We start from the raw sequence: 15,326 nt of genomic DNA, 5'->3' as shown, positions 1-15,326 counted from the left end.
TAGCTCCTATTCCAGGATCAGAGCTCCCACAGATATCTCATAGGCTGTGAATCCCATAGCAATTTATCTGCTACTTTCCTTTGTGTGACTTTCAGCTACCTGGACCCAATTTACCCCAGAAGAACTGCCCCAGACTGGAACTCCTGGCCACAACAGAATACCTGTTGCTTTACAGTTTCTCTTAAAGACATCTGTACAGTACCTTGCTGTATGTACAGCAGACTGTCAGCAAAAGTTCAGTCATGTCCTCCAGCTCTTGGATACATGCAGGGCTCCTGCCTAGGGTGTATTTTTCTATCATGACTAAGAAGTGATCACATATACTCATATTTCAGGGATGTGCAATCAGTACAGACTCTTCAGTTATTGTTCACTGCAAGTGTACATGCTGATTGACAGCTGTAGAGATGAGTGTAAATATTTTATGCCGTGAATATTTTGTCAGACTCATACAGCTAGATAAGATTTACAGTAAAAGTGGGAAATGTAATTCTAACATAAGGAACTTCTAAGGCATTCATTTAAGCATTTCCAACAATAATTTATGGTTTAATTTACAGTCTCTCATAGGAGTTTTGCAAATTTTTACAAGCATGTAGTGTGCACAAAGAAACAAAGTGAGAGACTATGTTAAAACATATCATATGCAAGTTTTCTAACTTCCAGATTTAGTGTGATATACCATTCCCAATGATGTCTGTTGTAGGAATGGGTGCAATATAATGGGTACACTGATCTATAGTCAACATCTGTGCTTGAGTTCACATACTGCAGGCTTTCAAACTGTGAATGATCTTCAAGGCAATCTAATACCAAGTTCCTAATTCCTCTTCCTGCTATACATAGTTAAAGGTGAAAAGTGTTTGTGAGCCTTATGGGATAGCATGATCTTGTAAAGTACCACAGGGGTTAATTTCACCAGAAATTTTTTTAAAATATGCAAACTCATGGTTCTTTTCTTCTCTTTCGAAAGCATCTAATATTCTGCACGTTTCCCTCTATTAATGAGAGGCTCACACAGTCCTAGTAGCAAAGCAATACTATTAGGAAAAACACAAACAAAGCTAAGGCTCACAGTGGAGCATGCTATACAAATTAACATCCAAACTCTAGACTTGCACAGTAAAATAAGTGGTTTTATCTCTGATATTGCTTTGACCGGGATATACTTCAACTCAAAAAAGGTTATTCAAAATATTAATTCAGTTGTTCATCTTAACTACTGCTTATTTTTAATTGAAAATGTTAAACACAATAAAAATGTCAAATTGCCTTGTAATAAAACTTCTGGCCTCCACAAATGGTTCTTTCCCAACATCAGGATCTTCCTTAGGGACAGCTGACTAGAAAAAAAGGTTTTGGTGTGCATACCCTTACATGATTGGGGTTTTTCGTTATTCCTGTCTTTAGTATTGAGGGACACTTAAGACTTCTCACTAAAAGATAATCTACGAAACATGAAGTGTCATTAAAGTCAGAAAAGCTCAATAATTTTGTAGTGTTCCATAAACATACAACATGATTAAAAACTACCAGTTATTTTGGAGACAACTACCAATATAGAAAGGAAACCTCAACTTTTTGCAAAACAGAATTCTCTTTTCCTAACCAGTCATTCTGAAAACATCCTTCATTCCATTACAACAATACCTGAAGTCTTTGGACACATAAGCAGAGTGGCATCGTGTAGCATTGCTGGAGTCACTCTCTAGTGAGCCACTTCTCTGATCTCAGTTATTCATTAGATGTTATTAGGAAAGCCTCCCCATAAGATCCTCACCAGGAAGCGAGCAGATGCCCTATGGAACATTAATGTGACAACAAAGTGGAACAGCTATTTGGAGCACAGGTCAACTTTTGCCTGTGCTCAGTGGAGCAAGAGCTGTATTCTGGTAACAGTCTGGTGAAGGCATGAAACAGCAAAAAGGTATGGTTCAAGTATACATGGGAGGTGTCAGAGACAAAGAGTCATACAGAAGTTTCAGGGCACTACATGTACATTTTCTTGCAGAGACATCAGCTGATTGGTAAGGTATGCCTCAAATACTGACTCTAACTGAGCCAGATAGAAACACTTAACTGGATCAGTGAACTGCTGTCACTAGACACAAAACCCCATAGATCTGGCCTGTATTAAGGAAGGCCTAGCACAGCTTTCCATGTGTGTCACATGTGACTGTAAAATTGCAAGATAAACGAGTAAATAACCTGATGTTGTAAGATTTACGGTCCTGATCACAATTATGACTAAAGGATATCTGTAGGATATCTGCTAACTACTTATTAGCACTAAACTGCACATCTAATAAAGGCGGCCTCACTCAGCACTGCGTAAGTAACAAGACCACAGAAGCAGTACAGTAACTAATCAACATAAATGCAAATGACATTAAGCATTAAGGGCATTACAGGATGAAGACTCTTAATCTCCCCAAAGTAGGAATCCTAAATTAAAGTACAAGAGTGAAAAGTTACAATATGTATAATGTATACTAAGCAGAAGTGGGTAAAGTAGAACAGAAGAAAATATGTGCAACAGGCTTCATTTGAGAAGGAATGCCCCATGCTGGTAGCTACATATTATTGCCTGCTTGTGCCTTCCCCCAGTATCATCTAAGCAAGACAGATACTAGCAGCTAACATGGCATTTCTTTTCTCTGCCAAATGCATAGTATGTTGTTTCAACTTTGTATGAATTTACAGAAAAGGAAATTAATTCTTAGCATCAGAGGGACAGTCTCATTTGTGCTCTAACAACAGCTTATCTGCTGGAGAACCTAATCTGAAAAAAAAACTGCCATGAACTCTCAGCACACATCAACAACAAAGTCAACTTCATGATGACGATCACATAACAATGGGAGAAATGGCAGGGTGGTGCTACATGCTACATTTCAGACATTAGCTAGAGAATCTGTGAATATTCTTTGCATGTGATGTATTTCCTAGCAAATATGAGTATTTGCATCCAATAAGCCCTTTGTGATGTCTTCATCCTCATCCTCTTTAACTGAAGTGTAAATGGCAAATGATAACTAAGCTATTTACCAATTTAGTACATACAAAACCCTCTTAACTATGAAATAAATGAAGTTAAAACCTGAGAATTTTCTATCTGAAGGAAGAGACAAAGCTCCAGCTATGGAGGTTACAGGACAGTTTCAAAGCACTCTTTTTTTCTCACAGACACAGAAATAAATATACTGACTAATGGAAATGCCAGACAAAACTGTGCATGACTTTGAAATCTTCCTCTCCCAGCAAAGGAAAATCAGCTCCTATGAAGTATTTAGCTGGTCAAGCCTGGTGTGCCACTGTAGAATCGTTAAGTTTCTAGACTGTTCCAAAATGATGGAGCATTTCAATTCCTTTAAGTAATGATTAAGTTACGATGTGCTCCAGTTGCTGTCACATGAAGAGAGAATAGCTCTTTCCTATTATATGTCAAAGTCCTATAGCTCACTGCCCAAGCTCCATCTAAGATTCCCAACAGATAACATTGTCTTTAGGATTCTCAGCTTTATATTGAAAACTAAGTGATTATTGGAATCCTGTTTAAAATTAATGTCTCAGTTCCCTCTACCCCTAGCACAAGACAGAGTTCATAAAGTATACAGGTTGACCGCAAGGGAGACCATCTTGTTTACTTGGGCTAGGCACAACCATTGGTTGAAATATTTAATCCAACAATTCTAAACTTTGTACAACAGCTGAAATATGTGTAATTAACTCAAAAACCTTTGAAGTAAAATTTAACTTCAGTAACACGGGACTAGTTCACTGACACTGCTATTGCATAATGTGAGCATTTGGTTCTTTTGGCAGGTACTAGCCAGTAAGCAACAGGAATCGGCTCTTTCATAGGATATGGCTACCTTCTTCTCTGACCTGGTGAGTATCTGGTCACTTTTTCTTAGGCCTCTGACTTATAAAGGACAAAGCTAACATAATACTAAAGATCCAGATTCCTTAAAGATTGTAAGCTCTTTTGGGACAGAGACCATCTTTCTCTTCTTCATTTAAACATCACCAAGAACAATGGGGCTTGGGGCCATGAAAATCATGTTGCATGGTCTTTTCTGTGCAACAAGATAAAATAAAATAAAATAAAATAAAATAAAATAAAATAAAATAAAATAAAATAAAAACTAGCAAAAATCCTGGCAGTTCCGCCACTGACAATGGTACTGTACATTTGTCTTCTGAATTACTGAAAATAATACTCATTATTAAGCACTCTGATTACTTCCCAAAGTAATTAATAGATTAACTGTACTGCAAAAGGCTAAGAAATTCATGACATAAGCTTTAAAATAATTTTCTTAATTTCATCCATCAAGAGTTTCCATAGTCTTAAACAGGGAAGAAGTTATAAGTATTTCTTGCTCTATTTCTCAACTGCCAGCAAGAAGCTATTTTGCTTTCATTTTTAAGTATTAAAATTGTTAATTTGTAAGTCTATTGCAAAAAAAAAAAAGGAAAAGTGAGAAGGTGAGTTTTTAATTTGTTTGAATGCTTTTGTCAATTAGCAAATCCATTGAATTTGAGACAGGGTTTTTAAGGAAATTTAGAGTCTTCTGGTCCATAGCTTCTTGGTTCTTGTCATGTGATAACTTGGAAAATCCAGCTGTGGACTAATTAAGTAACAAGCTCTTGAAAGATGGACCTAAGAACCATAAAAAGGACCATTCTTCTAAGTATCTCCCAGTTCAGCATTATTCACATTCACATTACTTTGTTCCTGCCTGGCTGCATTTTCTACCAGCTTCTCTTCATCCAGGCACTGATCTCCAAAAAGCTGTGAGCTCATGAAGTTCATATGTGACATGAAAAGAACACAGAGCACAGTGTCCTCTATACAGAGATGGTGTTACTGTCCTGGTCTGTGATGTGCTGAAAAAAAAGGGAGATGCAGTTAAACCCCAAAGAACCCTGAACATATCCTGATGGGGCTAAAATTGCAATTGTCCTAGGTTTGTTTTACTAGGTACAGTCTAATCTGTTTGAGGGTAACTCCATCTAGCCTTGCAGGCACTTGGAAACAGGACGGATGACCAGTGGTATCACATACCTTAAAAAGGTCTAAGTAGTTACATGTTATGTTTTTTCCCTATTTACAGTTAAAATTATTTCATTCACCAAAGCAGTCAGCATATTTCAGTCCCTAATCCTTGACCAAGGAAATTATAGATGGACAGTATCTCCCTAGCCTGGAAGATGCCAAGCCCTTCAATATGCAAGCACATACTTTCATGGTTAAATAAATAGAAAAAATAAAATATTGAGAAAGAAGAAATGAAATCCCAAATCAAAGTCAGGAAGATTTTTATTTGAATGCAATTACAGGGGCTATTCCAAATCATTATCTTCTCTTTGTAGTCCATGCCTTTCTGAAAAAGCTAAATGTTAAAAGGATCTTTTCTTTACTATGCTTAAAGATACGACACAGTCAGAAATGAAAGCAGAGAGTACAATAAAATGCTGTTGATTTTTAATGCTATACTTTTGTGGCATAACATTATGGTTTGATGTCCATAGGTTATTGTAGATTGCAGACAAGGAAACTGATTCCCTCTTCCCCTCATCTAGGACTGACACCTTTATCCAGCCAGCCTGTCAGACATTGCAGGCATACAGTGAGAGCTGTACTATCAGGAACACCTTTTAAAACACCTTTTCCTTCTTGCAAGCAAAGTGGTGGATTATCACTCTTATACTAGCACATAGTCTTGCTATGGCCCTGGGGCTGATGATTGCACTTTGGCAGTAGGTTAGAGGGATTTTGGAAAAATGTTTACATTCAAGAGGATTTGAAGTGGACAAAGGAGGAGGACAAATGTGGCTACAAAGTCTCTGGCCCTGCATAAATCTAGACTAATAAGAAGCTGATAGAGCATTTTGTTTTTGCTTCGCAGGTTCAGTTCCGGGGACTATTTCAAATGATCTTAGTGCTGGGAATTGGTGGTAGTTTCCCATATGGATTCCACATTTCTGTCATCAACTATCCTTCTGTGGTAAGTGGGCATCTCCCCGAGGTTGAAAACACAAAATGGAGAGCCTGAGCTCTCCATTCTCCCACAAATCTCAAATTTACTGAGCATTCAGCTGATACATCTATGCCTTTTCTTTGCCTAACAGTAACATCAAATGTGTAGAGGCCTTTTTCTCCTTTAAAGGAGGCATTTTCTGTTTTAAATAAGTTGTTACCACATAGTATACAAGCCTCCAAAGGAAGACAGAAAATGTGCTTTTATCATGCTTCCCGGGAAGCTTACTGACTGATAAAAACTTGAAGATTTTGCAATGTGATCTCAGCTAACTTGTTTTACTAAGAAAGTTAGTTTCAGAATAAGTCTAATATTAGAACCACAGGCTAGATCTGAAGTACAACAGCCAAATAATATGAAGGGATCTTATACCCATTATCCACTCAAATCTCATTTTATTTTTCAGCACATCAGGAAGTTTATTAATGAAACCTGGATAGAGCGACACGGCTCTCCCCTCCATCCTGAGACAATCATGCTGTTGTGGTCCTTCATTGTGTCTGTTTATGGGATAGGAGGATTCCTGGGGAGCATCTGCTGTGGCTACCTGACTACAAAATACAGGAAGTAAGTGTTTCTTGTAACAGCTCAATAGTCAGAAAGTACAGGGAAATACCAAAGTGAACAAATAAACTTCTTTTTGGTTGAAGCAGTCTAATTGAAGACAACTGATTTGGTTTGCTAGAACATCCACCTCTTTCAAGCAGCAAGCAGTCTTCTATCTTGTTTATCTGCCCTCCCCAGTGAACTGTATTTCTGTAAAGGCTGCATTCATCATCACATCACCAGATCAGTGCCTCTGGGAGTAGCAGGATAGTGTACCTGCCTCGTGTTCTCTTCAACATCCCTTATGACTCTCATAAAGATCTCCCCAGCTTTACAAACTCCAAAAAAGGAGCTGTGTGTCTTGTGTTGTAACACATTATATGCAGTTACTCTAACCACTGTGTGGAAGATACCCTTCAGTGTCAAAGAAGAGCCAGATTTCCATTTAAATACACTCATTTTGGGGTGATGGCATTACATTAAATATTCAGATCTAACCTAATGAAAATGTGAAGAGAATAGAAAAAAAATAAACTACCTGTAACTACGCTGTAAAGATGCAATCAGCGCCAAAACAAATTCTCCAAGAGACATCTCTGTTCTTCACAATCCATTTTACTGAAAATCAGTTCCAAACTATTTTTCCCACTGATTGGAGAAAGGATTCCTCACCAGTCTGGTCTGTTCTCAGTGCCTTGTGTGTAACACCACTAATTTCATTTGCAGAGAAATTGGCAAACATATCTACTTGGTGTGACCCACTTAAAGATCTGCTCCACAACCCACTGATCCAGAGGCCCCTCATATGGGTCTCAACAAACCATCTTAGCCTGCCTGCAATTGTGTTCTTTCCTATCAGGTAAGTGCCCCCAAGAAATTTCTTGTGGGACACTGCCTCATCCCACACTCAGGGCATCTCCCAAGACTGGAAACAAGATCATGCACTTCTCCCATGGGTTATTTAACACACAGTAAACTAAGTGCTGAATCACAGTCTTCTAAACACAATATCTCTGTGAATCTTTAATGTATGCAAGAGGACTCTTGTCTAGCAAACATCACAGCAAAACAACTGAGTGCAAAAGACTTTGATTTGAGCCTGAGACATCAGGGTTGTGAACATACCAGCCCACAATTCACACAGAGTGTCTTTTGAAATATGCCTCTTAAAACTCTTTCTGCCATCTCAGACCACATCCATTTAGCCATGAGTGTCTTTAATATGAGTCATTCTAGAATGGGAGCCATGGACTTAGATTATTTCTGGGGAACAACCTGACATTTTATGAGGAGTTCTAGCCATTTAAAAATCTTGGTGACAAGCTGGGCCAGTTCTTTGATCTCTCTTCTTTCCCCACTTGTACTGTGGAAATGCTGATTAAGTGTTCCAACTGTTTAAATTCTAAGCTAAAAAGTATTAATAAATTCAAATCTAAAGGATCCTGAAATCTTAAAGAATCATTTTGAATATCCAAATTCAAAAAGTCAAAATTATTTCAGCCATTCCTCAAAACAGCAGGAATGGCTGTACCATGCTTCCTGTCACAGCAAGATTAGTCAAAAGAGTACAAGAGGTCCTCATTTCACACTAAGTTCTCATTGGCTTGCCTTTTTTTTCTTCCCCCCCCTAGAAAAAAGTGCCAAATGTGCACCAACCTGATCATGCTGGTAGCTGCACTTTTCATGGCCTTCAGTAAAACAGCCAAATCCTTTGAGATGATTCTGGTCGGACGCTTTCTCTATGGCATTGGTACAGGTATGTGCTCATGCCACTGTGGAGTGCAAGCATACCTGCTGTCCCAGGATTGCCTCTACAGGTATTGCCATTCTTGGAGAGACATTTTTAAAGCAAATATACTACGCACTTAATAAAAGTGAAACACATCATCCCTTTTGCAAGAAATTGTAATCCAAATACCAGAGTGCATGGAGACAATGTAGGAGAGGATGGAGTAAAAAAGTTAAGCTTTTCTAAATATTTTAACAGTCATTTATCCTGTTCTATGTTAAAGGTTTTTCTCTCAACATACATCCTCAGTATGTAGGAGAGATTTCACCCAAGAAGTTGCGTGGATTTACCAACTCCACAGTTGCTGTTTTTCTGACACTTGGAAAACTCACAGGACAGGTTATTGGACTACGGTAAATACTCCAATCTTTCTATCAGGTTACACTAAAAATAGTAGAAATGTTTCTATAACCTTATCCTCTCACCTAGTCAGTGATTGAGAGACCCTGTCATCTTCCCCAAAACAGGCCTTAGCTTATGCCAGAAGAAAAGTTTTGATCATAATTGAGGCAAACATATAGTTTTAAATATAGAAGACAGAAAATTAATTACTCATAATCTGATTTATTCTTATTTCCACACCCTTTCTACTAGGGGACTTCCCCTTAAAAATTTACTATACCTACATGAAAAGTCTTAGCAAGATGTTTTGATCCTGTGGTCAAACAGGGATCAAATGAGTCTCATCAGCTCTCTAGTCATTATATTGGATCCTGATGATATTTAGAAAGTTCTTCAAAATGCCAAATAATTCCTTTTAAATTGCCAGAAATAAAAATAGTCAAATTTGTGAAATTTGCCACATTATCAATTCAGGTTTTTGTTCCACTGCACCCTTGACTGGAATTTGAGCAATCTTCATCACCCAGAAAAACTTCCTGAACATTCACTCCATTATTTCAGCATAATTTTGTTTCACATACACTTTCCAGGGAGATTTTAGGAAGCGAAGCTTTGTGGCCATGGTTATTAGCATCTAGTGGACTTTCAGCATTGGTTCAACTGGTTACCCTCCCATTTTTCCCTGATTCACCATCCTACCTCCTGATACAGAAGGGTAATGAGGAAGCCTGCAGGAAAGGTAGAGTGTCTACTTTCCTCACCTACTTCACTTCATTTGATATGTTAGAGTGACAGCCTCTGTCAAAGACAAGAAAGCAGGGCTGAGCTGTGCAGCACAGTGCGGTGCCACAGAGTAATAGCAGAGGCAATTCTAAATAAAACAGCTGAGGTCCCCACAGCAATACATCTGTATTAACTTGGGGCCTCACTCAGTCTAATTTAACCAGTTAAGAAAGACAGATATATATTAACATGTCTAACATTTCCCACTTTGGTGGGCCCTACTTTATTTCTTTAAAGGAAATAGTTTAGGCAGTTCAGTTTTTATTAAATAAAACATACTTAAATGTTTACTTTGTTTACAATTAAGTCAGCTCAGCATTTGAAAGTTATGCTATAATGACAACCAGAGAGACAAAATTCTTCTGTTTGCCTACTGCCCCAGAAGCAACCAGATGGCAGCACTGACACCACGACCTACACCAATGGACAGGGAGACTAAAGCGTTTAACATAACCACTCGTGATGGAGCTATACTGGTAGAATAATCCACTCCCCTCTTTCTCCTCAACAGCCATCAGGAAGCTCTGGGGGGAAGGAGACCATCAAGCAGAAATTGATGACATTATGAAGGAGAAGGTTACAATGACAAGCACAAAAACCTTGCGTGTCCTCGAAGTAATAAAAGAGCGATCTTTGCGCTGGCAACTTTACATTTTGATGACTGTCATGACCACCTTGCAGCTCTGTGGAATCAATGCAGTTGAGTGCTCTCTTTATCCCCAGAACAAGAGGCAACTCTAGGCAGCATTACAAACCCCTCTAAGTTAATGTTACTATACCAGCTTAGAATTGCACCACAATTGCAACACTTTTTTCACAGGTGCATTTCCTCTCTGCATTTTTCAGATATACTTCTATTCTTTTGAAGTATTCCACACAGCCAAGTTTGAAGAATACCTTATCCCATACGTGTCCCTGGGAGTTGGGTTGTGTGAATGCTTATCCTCTATACTGTGTGTAAGTCTCTTCAGACTTGAGTTTGAAGGAAAAATTTAATGTAGTCAATGATTGTACTTTTCCTCACTTGTAACTGGCTCAGGGAAGAGTTGCATAACCTAAGACACATCTTCCTGCTTCTGCAAAACCACATGCAGGATAAAAGGCAGACCTTTTCCCAAATTATTTGCACAACTGTATGTCTTTTGACTCATTTTTATTCTGTAAAATAATTTTTTGATGTTCTGGACTAGATGTGTGTATGTATGTGTGCACAATTTGATATATACCAGCATGCAAGAAAGGAAACTGTCTAACAACAGCCTAGGGTTGACTAATAAACACTGCTTGATTAATAATGAATTAGCTTTGAAGAAATTAATCAAATTCATTAGGAATTAAGAGACTCTCAAATGACATTGATTTCTGGCTATTATTCAGATAAGTCTTCTGTGAAGAACACATGGAGAGGGGAGGAATTATTTCATTTGAGAACTGGGATTTATGACCCATGTTTTCTTCTTTTCAGAGCACCCTTATAGACCGATTTGGGAGGAAGGTGCTGCTATGGGGAGGATACACGCTGATGTGTTCTGTGCTAGCACTCCTTACCATGACCCTGTCACTGCAGGTAAAGAGGCAGCAGCCTTCTGGCTACTTATCCAGCATCAGCCCACCTTTCCAGTCTTGCCTCACAGGATATGTACAAAAACTTGAGCAGTGGCAGAAAATACAGAGCTCTGCTATTCTGTCATGTATCTAATGGTTTGATATCACTGGTTTCTCACTTTTAGCATCAGTTTTTCTGGATGCACTACTTCAGTGTTATCTTGATCTTCCTGTTCGTTGTCTTCTATGGAACTGGACCATGTGAGTATATCAGTGGCAATGTTGGGAGGACATTTTGTATCATATTGGTTGGTGACACAACTGGCAGAGGAAGAACAGTCTAGTCCCATGGTAAAAAGTTCTAGAAATTAAGGAGAGAAGGGCAGATATGTACAAGTGGGAGACAGGAAAAGGATACAGACACCTCGAATTTTATTGCTGATCACAGGTTCTAAATAATTTAAAACACAGTGTCATCTTCTCCAGAAGGTTTGAGACAGAGATTTCAGAATTATTTTTAAAATACTCAGCTAAACCCAGGATTCTAGGCATTGCCACGTACATCATAGTAATCATAACTCATTAACTTAGCAAGTTAAGCTTTTTGCCTACCAACATGCTTCAGGTGGAACTGACCACAGGAGCCAAAAGGGGAGTCAGTTTTATAAATTACTGCATGCTAATAATGGCTACCAGTGCAATATGGAACTGCACAGATCCACTGGCACCAGAAAAAGAATTCCAGTATGTACAAGAGAAACCTAAATTAACAGCTTAAGTCTGAAATTAACAGCTGTAGTCTCCTTCTGGAATCAATCACCCATGTAGCAGAGGCCACCTGCCAGCAGGCCACCTATTCTGCGTGTCTGACATTTTCTACCACTGCCATTGTAAGGATCTTCTAGCAGAGGAAATGTGCACTGAGGAACTAAAGATACACGTATACCTGGTTTGTGTTTTGCTTTACTTTTTCAGCTGGAGCCACTATATCTATCATGGTTGAAATCTTCAGCCAGTCATTCAGACCATCAGCCTTTCTGATTGTTGGCTGCATCAACTGGATGGGACTGTTTGTACTTGGGATGATTTTTCCACTGATTGTTGTAAGTGACTCTAACTGGATCCCTCCCTCCAGGCTAATCCACTTCTGAATGCTGACAGGGAGCAAAATAATAGCAATAAATTAAAATGACATGCAAAGCTTACAGCTCTGTCCAAATACTAAACCTGCTCAGGAATCCCCCAGGCCTGTCAGAGGAGCAGCAGTTAGACTGACGTCAAACGTGGCCAGTAAAAACTCATGGTTTGATACCTGTCCTGGTTTGTCTATTGAGCACACCTTTGAATTTTAATTACTAAGATACAGACTTGTACCCAAGGACAGGGAAATAGAAATGAGATTCTTATATTCCTTACAGTGTCTCCCATTTCTGCTTGCAGGATAACCTTGGACCCTTCTGCTTCCTTATCTTTTTGGGAATCCTTGCTTTATCAGCAATTTTCATCTACCTGTATCTCCCTGAGACCAAGGGAAAGTCAATCATGGAAATAAAAGCAGAATTCAACAAGCTGAATTTTGGAAAAAAAGAAACCTCAGTCACTGAAAATAGCTTTCCTAAGGAACAGTTGTTCTGCACTAAACTCTGAACGTCCAGAGCAGAAATTTGCATCTCTTAGGAAAGACAGGAAAGACAGGAAACGATGTTGCAATAGAACTAAACAGAAAACATTAAAAAACAGACTGCAAGGTCTTCTGTTTCTTATTCCCTTTTTCTTTTTTTTTTTTTTTGTAAATATAGATAAGAAATTCATTATGCTAGTGTTTTATTTCTTGCTGTTATCTAAATATTTTCACAGGAAATTTCATCACTCCATTTTAAGATCTACTGGATATAATGAGATTTTTTTCTAAAAAAGCCCCCAACCTTTTATGCTAGTCTACTATAAAGTTTTAAAACATTTTGCTAGCAGTTCATAGGGCCCAAATCCTGCTAGAAGAACATACATACAGGCTCTGCTCACATCCCTGGACCCACAGCCCTGGGCCTCAGTTGGTCTCTCTTGTTCCCAGGAGTCCTGTCCAATGCCACAGGTACCTGAACGGTTTGTTATTAAGCTTTCCTAAATGAGACCTCACTAGCTCTAAGTACCTCATAATCAGGAAACTGCTGACAAATAGCTCAGAGTATCAGAAATATGAAGGAACAAGTGAAATAATTTAAGACAAACCAAGGGAAGGAAGGATTAAGACATCTGAATGATCATCAGTCATGAGGCTGGGGAAACACAGAAGTCTAAAATATTTGACTAGCAGGCTGACAGAGGAAAAGCTAGATACATAGTTCAGGGTGACCCGAGCAGATACAGATTCACAACATAGCACAGTAAATTAGGAAAAAAGTTTCCAGCCATGATAACAGAAAAAAATATTGAAGGTGAAATTGTACTGTGCAACAATCCTTCTGGAGATGTAATGGAAATCTGAGTGGAGAACATCGTAGTAACTCTGGACAGGGAGAAGGACCTGCCAAACAGAGATATTATTGTATGCAAAAGAAGTAAAATGGCTGGTATAAAATAAAGCACACTCCCAAGAGCATCTGTGATGTCTAAGGATCTGATTTCCAACCTGGTACCTCAGCCTCTGGGAATTACATCAGATGTTTTCAGAGGAGAAAGAGTTTGTTTTGGAAATGTTTTTCTTGTTATGTAAGCAAACTGCGAATAACGAGTGACTATTGTACCCAGCAGAAAAAATAGGTTGTGAAGTTCATTGGAAATACAGTCTAAGTTTTTCCAAGTGACCACGAACAAGTATAGTATGATTTGTGACTAAATGCTTTGGATCATGCCACCTGCTTTCAACTAATCACTGCAGAAAAGATTCATCAATATTACAAACAGCAGTTCCTCTCCTTACAGATAGAGCTGTCACTTGAGTTTGTTTTTAGTGCTTTGACATAGGAAATGTCCTGGAAAGGCTGTTTGTACAAACAGATTTTATTTCTGGATTTTTTTCAGGATTTTCATTATTTTCAGAATGCTTTGGATACAGGAGGCACAATCCACTAACATAAGCTGTAGAGGAACACTGTCACATAGTAATTCATCTCCTGAGTTTTTATTTGCTGGCTTTTTACAGCAAGGGCGCTACAGTGAAGGAACTGACTTAAAATCAACATACCCCACACAATCAACTTAAACATGTTCATATGGAGGTTTTTCACCATTTAAAAGTATTTGTTTAAATTACACCATTGCAGTACAAACATTTAGCATAAACTATAGAAAGCTCTCCCTCTTTTCCACAGACCAGTGAATGGACTGAGTAGGAAAGCCCTTAACTCACAGAAACTACTGGGCATAAAGACACCCATCACCTTTAACATGAAGAGATTAACAAACCATTTATTTTATCTCCGTCAGCATTTTCAACCTGCTTTCCACACACACATCTCACTGCAAACACCCCCAACCAAATGCCATATGACCCCTCTAAATCACTTCTTTCATGTAAGACACTACTATGCAGCAAAGAGAACTGATCCCAGCTCTGCCACATGCTCCGCTCTGGATAAAACCCTCTCATTTTAGAAAGCCTGTGGATTTCCTGTCTCTCAGGAGATCCTGTTGACTGTTATGGGACTATGTGCACAACGAAGGAGCAAGTTGAAAACAAGCCTCATCTGAGTATGTAGAATCCAGTGCTCACCACAGTGGAAAATCAAGACCCTGATTTTAAGGCATCTTTGTCATGACTTAGTCACAGTTCAGGAAGGTTTCCACAACATGTGTTACTGGGATTTTTCTGTTATGGCCTATTCCACAGAAAGAGCCCCAGACCTCACAATTGAGATGTCCATCTAAATTTTTTAAATAATTATGAGACTTGCATAAAGAGGCACATTATCACTCTCCCACTCTCAAACAGTCCCTGAAACACTTGCTTTTTCACTGGTTTTCACGATCAGGCTGTATCCAGTGTCATTTTGGATGCTTTGATTTCCAGAGTGCAAAAAGCCGCTCCCCCCCCCGCCCCGAAAGCTGTACCTTGACTATCTGCATTAGCAGCCAGCAGCCTGCAGATGGCACATGCAGCCTCGCCTCTCCCCAGGCACTCCCACCCCTCCAGGTGCACCTGCGGAAGGTACCACTGACTATTTAAAGGCTCCTGAGGCACTTACTAGCATGGTGGGGTAAGCTGTCTTGTAGGTGAGTTAGGAACAAAGCTGTGTACAAGGTGAGCCGAAAGCAAGCCCTCTTGCGATCCAAAG

The 15,326-nt window shown here is 39.0% G+C and overlaps 1 protein-coding gene across 1 annotated transcript; it reads left to right on the top strand.

The window, feature by feature from the left end:
• The first annotated feature begins 3,867 nt into the window (after nt 1-3,867).
• LOC104836722 (solute carrier family 2, facilitated glucose transporter member 11-like) lies at nt 3,868-12,699 on the top strand. Its single transcript, XM_010575447.1, has 12 exons — nt 3,868-3,891; nt 5,916-6,014; nt 6,454-6,614; nt 8,225-8,349; nt 8,606-8,735; nt 9,315-9,463; nt 10,019-10,206; nt 10,354-10,464; nt 10,973-11,074; nt 11,238-11,313; nt 12,028-12,155; nt 12,493-12,699. The coding sequence occupies exons 1-12, from the start codon at nt 3,868-3,870 to the stop codon at nt 12,697-12,699; spliced, it is 1,500 nt and encodes a 499-aa protein (XP_010573749.1).
• The last annotated feature ends 2,627 nt before the right edge of the window (nt 12,700-15,326 follow it).

The sequence above is a fragment of the Haliaeetus leucocephalus genome, unplaced genomic scaffold (assembly GCF_000737465.1).
Source record: "Haliaeetus leucocephalus isolate CR32 unplaced genomic scaffold, Haliaeetus_leucocephalus-4.0 Scaffold13, whole genome shotgun sequence".
In the NCBI taxonomy this organism is placed as follows: Eukaryota; Metazoa; Chordata; class Aves; order Accipitriformes; family Accipitridae; genus Haliaeetus; species Haliaeetus leucocephalus.
This window is presented reverse-complemented; position numbering and strand designations above follow the sequence as displayed.

What these genes read in the sequence shown, in the direction of transcription:
- LOC104836722 (XM_010575447.1), top strand. Translation starts at nt 3,868, where the DNA reads ATGGCTACCTTCTTCTCTGACCTG. An exon ending in TGAGGAAGCCTGCAGGAAAG is followed by an intron (nt 9,464 to 10,018) that starts GTAGAGTGTCTA and finishes TCTCCTCAACAG; the next exon opens with CCATCAGGAAGCTCTGGGGG. An exon ending in TGATTTTTCCACTGATTGTT is followed by an intron (nt 12,156 to 12,492) that starts GTAAGTGACTCT and finishes TTCTGCTTGCAG; the next exon opens with GATAACCTTGGACCCTTCTG.